Raw genomic sequence first — 14,954 nt, forward strand, 5'->3', positions numbered from 1 at the left:
TTCATATAGTATACCGACGTATAATTATTATTACAATAATATATCTTCTGGGTAATATATATGTTGTAGGCATTTTGTATGTTGTTTTGAAGATATTATCTAGTGTTCCAGACAAAATGTTCACCCTGTATATAACACCCTTACCTGAAGTTGGTTTGTTACATATTTTACACTATTTCTTATAAGTGCTTTAGGATCTAGATTGGAAAGACATTTTCCTATAAATTGCAGCCTGTACCGTCTAAACCCGATTTTGACAAAAATTTTATGTATATGCCAAAAAGTTCCTGCCTCTTCTACATTAAATCTGTGCCTATTAAATGTGACAATTAGTATGTAATTACCAGTAACCAGTGATGTTCTGCTAAAAAAGATTACGAAAATGTTTCATTACTAATCATTCTCATTTATTAGGATTAATATCACAGAACAATTTTTATCTGGAATTATTTATGTGACGTCATTGTATATGTGAATATGTAAGCTATATTTACATAGTATATTAAGTAATGGTTTATAAAATACCTGCGATGTTAATAATCTTTAATAGGTGTATTCGTTTCTGGTGATTTATAAATCACAATCAGTTTCACAAAAATCAGTTCAGTTAAATCACTTGAAGAAAACACAGACTTGACAGTTTGGTGTTTGTTATTACTTAACATATCTTAAAAAGAAATGGATTGGTTTATTATAGTTTTTTAGCGGTAATATTGTTTAAATCTTGCTCAATCAATTCAATTAGAATTCATATTAAAAGAATGCTTGTTAATATTTAATGTAGAACCTTGTACAATGAGATTTTTCCGTAAATAAACATTATTATTAGTATTATTAAATATGCGGTACGTTGAACCAAAGAGTATGAACTTTATTTGTATAGGAAAACTGATTCAGAGGATATTCGACAGGTACACTACTCATAAATAGAGACCGGATTTCATGCTTTTATGCATTACGGAAATAATATATGCAGCTCAAAATAAAGAAATCATTTAAACGAACTAACAAAAATGAATCACATTGGCGCAAAGAAAATAGTGCATATTTTTCATTTTTGGGGTTTTTGTACATATTTAAGATAGATTAGCATTTCATCAATTTTTTGAACCATTTTTATTACAAAACAAGCTTCCAGTGGTTCTAATTGCAAGAATTATATTTTTATTTATAAATTATAAAGATAAACAAATAATAAATCAAATAAAATAAAAATTATAAGATAGAAACAGAACAAAAGAAAACAATAAAAATAGAAAAAAAATAATAAAAAACAAATGAAATACAAAAAAAATATGGCGCCCAAGTTTGCTAAATTATAAAACGTCAGCGGTGTTCAATTCAGCATTAATTTATAATACAAGCAAATTTTCAAGTTCAACAAATAAGACGACGACATTAATTGTTTTAATACAGCTTATGTTTAAATAGTTTGAATCAAAAAAGTTTCAATATTTTTTTGTGCATTGTTTATTTTTTCATGCATATCTCCATGCTTTTTTGCCATATTTTTTGTGAGTATATATGTGCATTTTTGATGTGTTTTCATGCATATAAGTCTGGTCCCTACTCATAAACAGTTCTTAAATGTCCGATAAAAAAATAAACAAACAGCCTGGGAGGTTATGATTCCAGTTTTCTGAGGTTATGTTAATTGAAGTGATTTAACTGTACTAACTTTTCCCGCAATCAGATAATAGTGATTTCTGTTCACTTGGTCAGTAGCAGGGGGAACTGATTGTAAACGAAAAAAACAAAGTGCAATCACTTCAACTGATTTAACTTAGTTAATTAATATGTTGATGACGCTAATTCCAGAAATTTTTTAGAAGGCCCTTTTAATTGTCGGTCCATTTTATTACTAAATGTTTTCGCATTACTGTTCTTTACCCATCGCTCATTTAATTATAACTGCATGTAAAAGAAGGTAGATGGTTCCTACACATTTGCAAACAAAGCACCCTATCACATATACAACTAAAGTTGATAATAAATCCGTAACCTCGCGAAATCACGAAGAAACCATTATACTAATTTTCCAACTCGTGTCCAAATTCGGAGGTGGTTCTCTGTATTTCACATCTAAAAACAAATTTCGGGTTTATAGTTCAATAGCACGGTACTTACCTAATTGTTTCACATTTTCATAAATACGAGAATCTTGCCCTTCTAAGTCCGAATTTAAATGTGGTGGCCATATTTCGGTGAGACACTTTTTAATATGTAACTGAAATTCGAACAGTGCATTATGTAGCGCACTTATAAATTTGACTGCGCCAGATGTGTTGATATCAACCGCAATAAGGCAAATCTGTCGAACCATCGGTCCCATAGAAAAGACTTCGACTATTAATTCGTAGAGCGCTCGCATTAAGGCAATGTCCTCGTAGACGCCTCCTTCGCGAAGGTCTTGCTTTTTTCTTTCTTCTTTACGACGTCGACGGCTGGCAGTCGACGCTCTTGAACTATAAGAACCGGGCACAGTTAAAAAGAAGTTACTACAAGTCATGGGCAAGTCCAATGAAATTCATTCATCAATATGTGATTAACTTTAATCTTTCGTTTTTAGTGATGCTTTAGTGATGTATACAGTGTGTGCCAAATGGAACCGGCGCTTTTGCTAACACTATTATTGGAACTACAAAGTTGTATAAATTAGCAAATATTGTTATTGATTATTTAAGAGTGATGTTGCATTAAAGGCTTTACCAAAATTGTATTTTCTTTAAAAAAAAATGTAAAAATATACAGGGTGGATTGTCACCGAGAGTGATACCACTTAGAATAATAGTAAAGTTGTAATAGGCAAAAAAAGGATGAATAAATTTTCAGTTTCTAGATAAACTTGCAAATTTGTAAATAACAAAAATTATGATTTGGCCTTCTGCTAGCTAGGCTCTAATGGCTGGCTGGATATTTTTCTAGAACGTTCTGAACGTAGTTGATGTTTGGTATATCTTCGTGTTTGGAGGTACAAACAAACCACAATTGTAACTAATGAAACTGTTGTGGTGAATTGAATGGGAACTTTTTGTTATTATATCGTAAGAGAGAACTTCAACTGTGATTATGTATTGGCGCAGGTACCAGACAATAAACATACACAATAAGCACGCGTCTATTAAATTAAACAATTCGGAAAGCGAGATCCAATCAAGATTAATCATTAATTTTGACGCCACTCGCAACAAATACGCAGAAATTTGATACCTACCTAGACGTATTGACACTAATAGTGGATAAACTGTCTGCTATCGATAAAATGTCGTCATTGATACCAGACGGTAGATGATCGCCAGCAACTGTCATTTTCTGCACTTTACCCAGTTTAATTGCTGACAAGCGATTCACATACTTAGCAAAAGTTTCCTTAAGAGTTGTCAACTTTAAATTCAGCTCTTCGCAGTATACCAGTGAGCCCTCAAATAAACTATGCTCTGAAAAAAGAAAGATTGCGTAACTGCAGCAAAGATTCAGACATGCTTACTATATTCATTGAAACAGTTAAACTTTATAGCGCACCGTTGCGCTTCGGCGAAGTAACTGTGGGCGATGTACAAATCTATGGCCTTGTGGTGTTGGGAAAGCTGTGTTTCAAAAATGTGAGCTGCTTCTAGTATTTTACCGGACGCGACGCATGTTTGCGCCAAATTCAGTAATTGTAGATGGCGTTCTTCTGGAGACAGCTTCATATGCTGTAGCATTAAAATCGCATTGGGAATAATTAACGCTTGCTTGTAATCGCTGAACGCCTCTTCGTAGCATTGCACACTAGCAAGAACAAATGCAGATTCTTCGTGTAGCTTCTGCCTCCGTAAGTGTTCGGCGAAAAGTATTGCGACTTCCTTATGTAATCCACTGCCATGCTTTGTGTAATTATACGCCACATTGAAAACTTCATGTTTGTTTACATAGTTCAAAGTGTATTCGTCACTTTCCGAGCAACGAATCAGATACTTGACGGCAGTTGCGTAATTCTTAAGAAAATCGTTTATTTCAAATCGGCGCTGGACTTCACCCATCGTTTTTAAACGGCTGATAAATGGCTCATACTCTTTGGGATCCATTTGTAGATTACGCGCAACGAATAACGCCAAATCCAAGTCGTACATTGCAAGAGCATTATGATACATATCGCTTTGCGGCTTCAAAACATTAATGGCCTGGAACGCACTTTCAGCAACCTTAATTAGTGCCGGATTCTCCTTCATCGAGTATAACAAGTTTCGTACATGAGTCAAGGCCTCAAAGTTGGACGACTCCAAGTTTTTCATAAAGCAGGCGATTATTATACAATGCAAATAGTGAGTGTAATCGCCATTTTCCATGTAATCGATTAGAGCAGTACAAACCTTAACAATTTTTTCTTTGACATGCTCCTTCCGGCTTACTGCGAATGCGTAATCTTGAAACACCGTATCAAAAACGTTTTCCTCCTGTAATCCGATTAAAAAATCGTTGATAACTGCAGGAGTACGGATCGATTCGACAAATTTGTCGATGTTACTAATAAATCGGTTGAAATTCAGGTCGACCAAGATTGTAGGGTTTAGCCTCTCCAATCGAACCAAATCTAACGCTTCGTTCCACGCCTGCTTTTCGAGCAGGCTCTCCAATCTATCTATGGATATGGCGCGAACCGTGCAGGTTTCGATATTACCGCGAGGCATTTGTAGTATGACGGAAGACGAATTAGGAACGCCTAGTAAAAGGTGGCCACCTTGCTCCATCGAACGATAGGTGGCGCGCGCCAACGACTTGCTTATTTCGGATTTGCGTAAATCGTTTAGTCGCACGCATATTAGCGTGTTTTCCGTGGTTGTGAGCAATAAGTAATAGTCGTGAATGATAAAAGACAGTACGCCTATTAACACCCGCACTTCGTTGATGTAAAATTCCTGAGTCTGCGTTAATGAAAACAAAAACAAGGCGTTTTGGCTTTTAAATGATGAAAGTTGAAGCACTGTGGGAATCTGTGCGAGCACCTCCAATTGATTGTCCTGGTCGCTTATGCTTAAGAATCCGTCAGATTGTTGCACAACTCGACTGTCAGTGTATATGCTATTCAAGTATGTAACGTTAGCTGCTTCAAGACTATCGTTCCAAGGCACCAAAGCCCCGTCACTAACCTTAACCAACACTTTACTAGTACTGTCCATTGTTTCCTTAAGACACAACAAATGCGACTCGGAGTACCAAATTATATGGTGATATGATAGCGGTACATCATATTGGGCTTTGTTTAAAGCTCGACACGTTTCGATAGGCGAAGGTGGCGATGTCAAGCTAAAAATTTGAATGTAATTTTTCGAATCGACAATCGCCACCCTCTGCAATTCTGGATGAAACTGAACAAAATTGATGGGATTGTCTACGACAATTTTCTCATCAAACATTGGAGGTGGTGCCATGCCCTTTTCGCATTGTGTTAACAAAAGAGAGTTTCCGTTGATCACACCGCAAGTCTTTCTACCACCTGCACTTTTACTAACGACATATTTAAATGAATACTCAACCGTTTCCCTAACAGTCACAACCTGTAGAATGATAACGGTAGATAATGAATCCTTAAAATGGTAAGAAATCAGAGAATTTGTAGTCGCAAAGTTGAGTCGCTGCTTCAAATACCACACATAATTTTTGATCGTATACAAATCTAAAAATGTTTCATTTCCTAGTGATTGATATATGGATAATATTTGCCCACAAGCGCTCCATTTCAAGTCGATTATCTCCACCTAAAATTGTTGATATTTTATTAACATCAAGTGAAATGCTCATTACCTGGTCACTCAATTCTATCTTATTCTTAATTAAGCAGTTTTTCTCAAACAAGGAAACCTCGCGCGTTGTCGTAGTGCATGTTACGCACGCAATTAGATTTCCCTCCGGTTTCCACGCAATAATAGGCTGTAGACCGACGATGCTCGCTGATTCATAGAGAAGCTCACAGGGATACTTGAATACTTTAAATTGTCTTTGAGAATTATGCCAGTAGTTCACTGCGTACATATCGCCGTTGCCTCTCCATGATATTCTCGGTCGGAAATCGTCGTTAAAATTTGCAGGAAGCACTGCAGAAAAATCAGAAATTTAAAAGCTGTTTCTTGATTCTGATTTGTTTGAAAACAAGACGTGTAACGAAGCACCCGTTTTCCGCCCTGAATTTACTACCCGAAGTTATGACCACACTGTATATTTGTGAAGTCCACACCCGGTATCTAAAAGCGTTTTAAGCTAGGCGCTTCGTTACTAAGGAGTTTACTTGATTTACTCAAGGAGACGAGGAGTGTGTTTTCTGTGTTTGTTTCAGGTGTCTTTTAACTTTTGTGTAAGTTTCCAATTTAAGAAATTTGATCGCGGCCATTATTTGCCTTAAAATTTGGAATTTGAAGTCGAGATTGAAATTTTTCTATTGTGCCGGGATTCGGATGTGTCCTGAGAAGATTTAATAAGAGAGCTAGCTAGTGTCTTGTGTATGGTTCATTTTGGCTGGGCCATTGCACACAGCAATTTTATTTGCTCACCCAACGTGGGGCATTCGATTGAATAATTTGAGCTTTAATGAGCACCTGGTACTTTAAAGAATAAAAAATGGACACTTTCTTACAAGAAATATTTTCCAAGAGTGACAAAAAGAAGGGAGAAGGAGTGTTTCAATTTGTAGAGCCATTTTAAGCGCTGATAAGAAAATCGCCCTCCAAACATAACTGTTTAATTTTGTAATGGTTCCCGTAGAGATATTATAATTATTCTTGCAGCCTCAGAATTTGGAAATTTCAGCCTGGCCATTTGAATGAGCGTCAACACCGGTAAATAATCAGATGTGTTGCAGCAAACCTCGTCCGATTAGTTTGTCCCAAATGAAGAGCGCTTAATTAACTTGAATTTTAAGATTGGTCCCAGTTTTCTATGATGACCAGAAGCTGAGAAATTAAATGAAAGAATCAATAAGATCCGTAACCATTAGAGAAAGCTTGCCTCTTAGTTTTCACCTCTCTCCCACCTCTATCTATAGAAGAATCTAGGGCATCAAGTACATTCGTTTCATCATTTCTGTGAAAACTCCGGTTTATCTTTTTATAGAAATTATAACATATCTAAGCGAGTATCTAAGTCATAGTGAATGCCATTGAGTAAAGTCACAACTTTTAATGCTGCTCATGAGCGGCTTAATAGTTATTTATTATACAAGACGATAAAGGGATATTTTTAATTTTTAATTTTAATTTAACTTTATTTTATAGCAGAAGCCATATGAATTATTGTAAAGCTTCTACCTTTTTATATCGTGCCTTTGAAATAAGAATGACAGAGGTCATTATAATGCACAATCATTTGTTTCAATTTATCTACCCTTACAGTTAAAGTGATCACTTTATCTATCCTTACGGTTAAAGAACGGCTTAGGCTACTCATTCAAACCTATAAGTGTACAAAAAAGAAAAAACTCTTTGCTACGGCCCGTATGAACTGTTGTACCAGAGGTCACAGCTTGAAATATTGGGCAATCAACGTAACACTATGACATTTAGGATAAAACAAGAATTACAATTTTACCTTCTTCCGAAAGTTTCCCCCGTTTTCCGGCCGTGCCACGAAATTGCGTTTCTTCAGATCCCCAGCCAACGTTCAAAACGACGCTGGGTTTAGCATCGATCAGATGTGAAAGTCCAATGGGAGAAATCAACAATTCTTGCAGATTAACAATATACAGACCGATTTCTCCATTTGGATGTGTGATGGTGATTGCGTCTTGCGTTGGATTCCATTCGGCAGCGGTAAATTCGGATTCGACTTGGATAACGTGCAAGTTTTTAGACAGGTCGACCCATATGAACTCTTTTCCCGTTCCAAACCACAAAACCCGTTCGATTTTGAGAATTTCAAATTTGGTGATACATTCGTAGGTGTTTGCAAAGCAGTGATGATCTTCGCCATTGTAAAAGTGTAAGTGCGAATTACTTAGAGTAAACGTAATGTTGCCCTCCGAAGCCACATGAGTAATATCGGCAGATGAATTCGATTTACAGCGTTTTACTTGAAAAACTTCCAAGTTTTTCATGTTTACTAAGTTACAAAATTTTTTAGGTTAGTTTCAAAGCATGAGGTTGACACTTAACACTGTTACCAATACACGACTCAAAGAATAGATAGCACTTGTTTCTATGGTCTGTGAAACTAAATGCTCCAATGGGGTGGTCGCCCATCGTAGGACGGCAAAAGTAGGTTCAGACCATGGTATAATAAAAACCGTATCGCAACGCGCATCGTGTCCCCTTTCCCTACGCCGTATGACGTCAGTCACGTTACAAACTCCGGCGCGCGTATATAAATGCATAGGGAAGAGGTTACGGAAACGCACTATTATTTGTGTATCTGTCGGCGAAATTTAGGTTTATTTGAGTATATAATATTACATACACAAATGCAAGCTCGCACAAAAACATTACAATTCAAATGGTGCGCCAAGCGCGTGTACGTGAATGGAAAACGAAGATCATGTACCTCTATTTTTTAAACAGTTTGAAAATATAGCACACTAGGGCTTGTAATCAATCAAAATATATTTAATAATTTGATATACTCACGTATATCTAAATGATCGAAGCAATAAAAGTATTTCCGCGTACTGTAAATATCCTAGTTCACCTACATCGTATTAATCAGATTAATTATATTAAACACATTGCTTTGAGCTTATTTCTTTAATTTTTGCATGTAATTTTGTACAAAGCTTATTCTTCTATTCTAAGAACGTTCATATTTGACTCGGCTACAGCGTCTCCTCGTATGATTACGGATGCCCCAATTTTGTTTAGTCTACAAATTTTTTCGCATACGTATATTCACTTCCGAAGTATTTAACATCTTAACCCTTCGTTTTTCGTGAATAATTATTACATTTTGCACTCGCCCAACCAGGCATTATCGTTTAAATGTTTATTCGGTATCCTCGCGGTGTAAGAAAAGCGGAAATAAAAGGTATTCGCTATTAATAGAAGCAAAAACTCGAGTGTTTGCAATGCAGGGCTATCAACTACACATATTCCTGTACGTACGATAAATATAATATGCACCACAATGCAGATTATACGTCGCAAACGAGGCTCACCATTGAATCTTTATGGGATCACGTGACAGATGCAACTAGAGTGACGTCATGCGCGGGCACGACGTGTTTTCGTCCGACAACTGGGCACCCGATGGTTCAGACTACCACACTTCCGCTAGTGGAGTCTTATAGAGTTTTCTTACTAAAATCACAATCGCCCACATTTATTTCAAAACCAGCACAAACCGAAATAGATACGAAAAATGTATAGAACATAAATGGTAGAGGACTAATTTTTTTTGAAGCGATAGTGATACGCGACCTACAAACAACGACACTTAATTATTTCTTTATTTTTTTGATATTAGTTAGATTCACTTAATTTACTATTTGTTCTGTAATTGAATGAATTCCTCTGTTGAATAATAAATCATAATTATTATCATTATTTTTTTTTCTTAGGAGGGGAGATGCATTTAAAATATATGTGAGCTGATATAGTTATGCCTCTAACAAGTCTTATAAACCTTTCCTTCAGTACGGGCGAATTTCCCGACAGTTTAAAAATTAATAATGTTGTTCCTGTCTTTAAAAAGGGAGATGCTAGCAACATAGAGAACTATCGTCCCATTGCACTAAGCTCCGTTTTTTCGAAGATATTTGAATACTGTTTTCCTGATCGACTCCAATAAGTTTTATTAACAAGTACAAACTGCTCTCACCGCACCAGTTTGGGTTTCAACCAAAAAGCTCTACACTTGATGCCTCTTGTACCTGTTTTTCAACAAAGTGCTAGATTACATTAACAGAAGCGAATGCCCAGTGGGTATCTTCTGTGATCTCACGAGGGCATTTGACTGTGTAAATATCGACACACTTTTAAATAAACTGCAACACTACGGCATCAGAGGGGTGGCGCTTAGTTGGATCTCCCTATACCTCCCTATTGCTTTCAGATAAGAATGAGACACAACTCGAAAAATTATGCAACGAGAACCTTGACAAACTACACAACTGGTTCAGCAACAATTCTCTGGTATTGAATGGAGGGAAGACTAATTTTGTTAGATTTCATAACTTCCAAAAACCAACAAATATTTTGACTTTAAAAATACAGGGTGGAGAGGTGCAGCATGTACACGAAACCAAATTTTTGGGACTACATATTGACCACAATATAAATTGGAAAAAGCACTGTGAAAAGCTGGCTGCTAGGCTGAGCTCCTTAAATTATCTGTTTAGAAATTTAAAAAATGTTATAACGCTCGCGCAATTAATAAACATTTACCATGCTCTGGTGGGCACTATCCTTCGATACGGGATATGTTTGTGGGGCACATCTACTTACTCTCACGAAGTTCTTGTTGCACAAAAACGCATTATTAGGACGATTGCGAATGTTTCAAAAATTCATACATGCAGGAATCTTTTCAAACAATTCAACATTTTATCTCTAACCAACTTATACATTTTAGAAACATGCAAACTAATTTTCAGATACTCACATACATTAAATAAAAACAAAGACATTCATAATCATAATCTCCGCGACAACGACTTTTACAGAATTCCGCACACCAAATATAACATTGGCTTGAGCTCACCCTTTGTACTGGGAGTAAAAATGTTTAACAAATTACCCGAACAAATTAAATGCTGCAATAAACTAAATAACTTTAATAAGAGATTACTTCTATACTTAAATAATCACTGTTTTTACAATATCAAAGAGTTCCTTGAACATGCTTAACTGTGATATTATTTGTCTGTTAGTAATTATATGTGTATTTGACATGTCCTATACCTACCACGGTCCATGGAATAAAAAAATATTATTATTATTATTATTTACGCACTAAGTGTGGGGCTCTCCCAGATACCCAGTTTACCCACTAAAACTCCTCCTTATAGGCGTCAGCTGCTGGGATATTGGCCTTTTTTTTGTAAAATATCACAAGTAATCAAAGTATAGGTACAGTTGCAGTTCAGATTGTATTTGGAAGTCCCATTTTTTTAAAAAAGACTAAAGTATTTCTGTGCTGTGAGATGTGTGGATAAAAGGAACCTGGAAACAGGGATAGGAAAGTAGGGAAGATGGGTGTGGGAGTTGAAAAACAAAAATGGGTAGGTATGTACTAGAGGCGGTTGGACTCGTCGCCTTTAGTGCCCATTGATCGCCTTTTACGATCCCCAGGACGGGGGTGGGCCAATTCTATCCCCGAACCCACAGGGGATAAATTATTATTTTTTTGACAGGTGTAGAAATGAATGACGCACATATCCCAGGTAGAGGTCTGGAGTAGTTTGGGGCTCTCCCATTACCTGGGCATACCCACTAAAACCTCATCTGAGGTTTCGGCTTCTAAAGCCTGGTGTACTATAATTTCTTTTTTCATATCACAATTAGGTACGCACATGTAGAAAAAGAAATGCCGGGTTACATTTACTCACAAATAACAAAATTTAAAAGTATACAGTCTGTTAATTGCTATTCCAATTCTCTGGATGAAAGCTAGGGTATTTTTGCATTGCTCTTTTAAACTCGATATAAAATCCTGTTTTCTAAAAAGGATTTTACAAATTTTGGTAGATTTCCTCGCAGATTATATTTAAACATATTTTGGAATATTCCATGTCTCCAAGTCATGGCATAGGCACCCTTTATATCGAAGAAAACCCCAACCAGATGCTCGCCACTGTCAAATGCCCTCAGAATTCTATCGGGTCAATTTGACCAAATACTCAACCGTTCATATGGTTCAGATCTCATACATCAAAGGACATATTAATCATTTTAGATTATTTCTTTCAAAAATGCTGAGCTATGGACCGTTACTAATCAGAGCGAGGGGAGACAGCGAAGTGGCCGAAGCTGATGTCTTGCAAAAATCAAAACTTGTTATCCAAATTAAAACTTTTATCAAAATTGTTACAATTTCTGCAGTACTACCTACCTATCTTACTAACACATCCAACCAACACTGATAAGTTGTCTGCGCCCCAATTTTTAGTTTGTGTTATTACTAACAAACACATTTGAACATAATAATGAAAGAATTTGTGTAAAACATGAAACAAAACGAAATTACAGACACGTACCCAGCTAGCACCGATATTCTTACAACGGCCCCTAAATGAATATATATCTAGAATCTCCCAGGAATATTCTAATTATTAGAATAGAGTGAATATTCAAGGAATAATTATATTGAATATTCCATGATTATTTCCTAAAGAATATTCCAGGAATAATTTTAGCGGAGGTTCGTGGTGTATTGACAAGAGTGGATGAAAACATTATGGGTAGCACTCCTACTTTCTTAATTTTGTCACTGGTTACACCCCAAGATACTACAACAGATATTTTAAATGTACAAATATCATCAGTAGTTCATTGAGAATATTCCAAGTATAATCATAGTAAATTGCGTTAGCGTGATCACGTAGGGCGCCAAATCGTAGAACGCAGAGAAAGCGTCTCGCTTCTCTATCCTATAGTCCTCCGCGTTGTTATGTTACTTTTTTCCGACAGTTGTTTTCTCACGTCGTCCTCATTCTCATTGCCTTGAAAATGAAATAAAAACATTTTGGAACTTGACATTCGTCGCTTTTTGCGGAAGTTGATGTTGTTAAGTAAGCGTGTGTATTTTGTGACGTATTTTAAACTCATAATTTGTTGTAGGTGGAGTTATACAAATTTTAATGTGAAATAATAGATATTTAAGACCACACTGATGATCCTTGATGTTTCTATTATGTCATATGTGCAACGTTTTTTGATATTAAATGTTCAAACCATAATTTTTAAAGATAATATTAATTACGAATATTCGGGAAACAAAGATTTATAAATTCTGAGAGTATATTTATAGATATTCCTAGAATAATCATCTTATATTTTAGCAGAATATTCCTAGAATGTTCTGTGAGCAGACATAGATTCTCAGAATATTTTTAGAATACATTGTGCTATGTGGGTACGTAAGGGACAATTTTCTAATTTGCGGAGCAATTTGATAGTTTTTTATGGCAAGTTCTACTAATAAAAGCAAACAAAATGAAAGTGGAAAATATCGTATTGCGCCCAATATAAATTACAACTCAACACTGAAAACACAAACTTAAAATACCTCATTTTGAGCGGTATATGTGGGAAATATACACACTCTACTCTCTAGTAGCATTGAATAAGTAAATTACTTATTCTATGCTAGCAGTTTTAAAATGCGGAGTATTTTTACCAACCTGTACGATGATATTCATTAAAAAAGAGAGTATCAATATATTGGTTCTTTTTTGAGCCGAATCAAGTTTCTTTTCGCTTTTTACAATATTCCAATGACACTTAACACAACCCTGTATTGTCACAACACTCACAAAAAAAAAGTTCGTTAAGCCGCTTGTGAGTAAGATGCCGAAAGTACACTTTCAAGTTTTTTTCGATTTTAATAGCCCTTATAGACATTTCATACCTTAACGAGAATACAAACACGAAATAATTTTTAATTTCTGATCAAAGGACACCAATACTAAGTCTGTAAGTGGTGTACTTCCGGAGCCTTTGTGACTCAGACAGACGTTAAAGGGGCGCAAAAGTGCACTTTTTATTTTTTGAAAGTGACAGTGCACTAAACATTGACAAATGATAAACAATTAACAAACAAGGTTTGCTAACAAAACGGCGTAAGTTCACAAAATGACCCATATTTCATTCCTGTATATCAATACAAAGTATTTATTTACCAGACGAAATTGATAAATAAATGAAAGTGTTTATTCAGATTACTTAATCACAAAAACAGAAGGATGCTCGTCCAGCAGGATGATGAATGATTATGATCCTTCAGCAACCCATTTAGTGTAAAAAAATCACGTAAATAAAAATTTGTTAAACCAAAACGCCGTCCAACGTAATTTGTATTATAGGCATGAAGAATTTAACAGATGTTATAATTGCAACATTTATTTGAAAACAAACTACATTTTCACTTGCAATAACAGTTATATAAATAACTAATAATATAAGTTCATGTAAAAACTTCACAAGGATGGTTTTCAATATGTTTCCTAAAATATGCAGTCTTAAAAATATAGAGGATAATCACAATGATAATTTATTGTCATCCAACTAATACTAATTATCTATAATCTTTTTAATAATCACTCGATAACTTCATCATAAAAATAATCTCCTTCTACAATTACGCAAAATTCGTAATAGACTGGACCAGCCAGAATTTAGGACAAATGTATTATGCTAATCGTTGATGATAACGCAATTTAAACTGGTTATAGCAGGACTTACCTTTCAAAAGATTAAAATGATATAATAGAACATAATAATACTAAAAAATAACTACCCGTTATTAAGATAACCTTCCTTTTAACAATTTTGGAACGTAACAACAATAGCACAATTTTAAATATGTAACAGCAGTGTGACACTGAAACAACAACAGTAATTAAATACTTCCTTTAATAACATTTCAAACACTAATACAAAATAAAATTAAAACATTTTAAACTGGGCAAGCTACTGGAATTAAATTCGGTTGAACAATGCCACCGGGGCCAGGTAGTGCAGTTTCACCCTTGTTTAAAAATTCGTCCGCTTTTCTAGCGGCTTGACGACCTTCCGCGATCGCCCAAACAACTAAAGACTGTCCACGGCGGCAATCTAAAATAAAAATGTTGGTAGACGATTTCAATACAAAACACTAAAGTACCTCCTGCCGCGTAAACGTTTGGTAAATTAGTTTTGTAATCTTTGGTATTAAAATTAGAACGAGCGTCTAGTGTAAGGCCAAGCTGATCGGCGATAGCACGCTCTGGTCCCAGGAAGCCCATGGCGAGAAGTACCAAATCCGCCTTAAATACTTTTTCAGAACCAGGCCGTTGA

At 35.5% G+C, this 14,954-nt stretch overlaps 2 protein-coding genes across 2 annotated transcripts; both read right to left on the reverse strand.

Annotated features, from left to right (window-relative positions):
- Positions 1 to 1,458: 1,458 nt before the first annotated feature.
- On the reverse strand, positions 1,459 to 11,273 carry LOC116171013 (elongator complex protein 1-like). The gene is made up of 6 exons (XM_031487637.1): positions 7,561 to 11,273; positions 5,785 to 6,074; positions 3,488 to 5,738; positions 3,215 to 3,437; positions 2,128 to 2,465; positions 1,459 to 2,082 (listed from the first exon to the last, which is right to left on the reverse strand). The coding sequence occupies exons 1-6, from the start codon at positions 8,063 to 8,065 to the stop codon at positions 2,012 to 2,014; spliced, it is 3,678 nt and encodes a 1,225-aa protein (XP_031343497.1). The 5' UTR covers positions 8,066 to 11,273; the 3' UTR covers positions 1,459 to 2,011.
- A 3,240-nt stretch (positions 11,274 to 14,513) lies between these two features.
- LOC116171342 (putative glutamate synthase [NADPH]) lies at positions 14,514 to 14,948 on the reverse strand. Its single transcript, XM_031488121.1, has 2 exons — positions 14,782 to 14,948; positions 14,514 to 14,732 (listed from the first exon to the last, which is right to left on the reverse strand). Exons 1-2 carry the CDS (start codon positions 14,900 to 14,902, stop codon positions 14,575 to 14,577), a joined length of 279 nt encoding a protein of 92 aa, XP_031343981.1. The 5' UTR covers positions 14,903 to 14,948; the 3' UTR covers positions 14,514 to 14,574.
- Positions 14,949 to 14,954: the final 6 nt, after the last annotated feature.

The sequence above is a fragment of the Photinus pyralis genome, unplaced genomic scaffold (genome assembly GCF_008802855.1).
Source record: "Photinus pyralis isolate 1611_PpyrPB1 unplaced genomic scaffold, Ppyr1.3 Ppyr1.4_LG5, whole genome shotgun sequence".
Classification (NCBI taxonomy): domain Eukaryota; kingdom Metazoa; phylum Arthropoda; class Insecta; order Coleoptera; family Lampyridae; genus Photinus; species Photinus pyralis.

Bases quoted from the DNA above. Each gene is read 5' to 3' on its own strand.
- LOC116171013 (XM_031487637.1), bottom strand. From the start codon at position 8,065: ATGAAAAACTTGGAAGTTTTTCAAGTAAAACGCTGTAAATCGAATTCA. The intron at 6,075-7,560 runs GTAAAATTGTAA...ATTTTTCTGCAG, and splicing joins GGGGAAACTTTCGGAAGAAG to TGCTTCCTGCAAATTTTAAC. The intron at 3,438-3,487 runs GTAAGCATGTCT...TTCTTTTTTCAG, and splicing joins TAACTGTTTCAATGAATATA to AGCATAGTTTATTTGAGGGC.
- LOC116171342 (XM_031488121.1), bottom strand. From the start codon at position 14,902: ATGGGCTTCCTGGGACCAGAGCGTGCTATCGCCGATCAGCTTGGCCTT. The intron at 14,733-14,781 runs GTACTTTAGTGT...TTTTTATTTTAG, and splicing joins AAACGTTTACGCGGCAGGAG to ATTGCCGCCGTGGACAGTCT.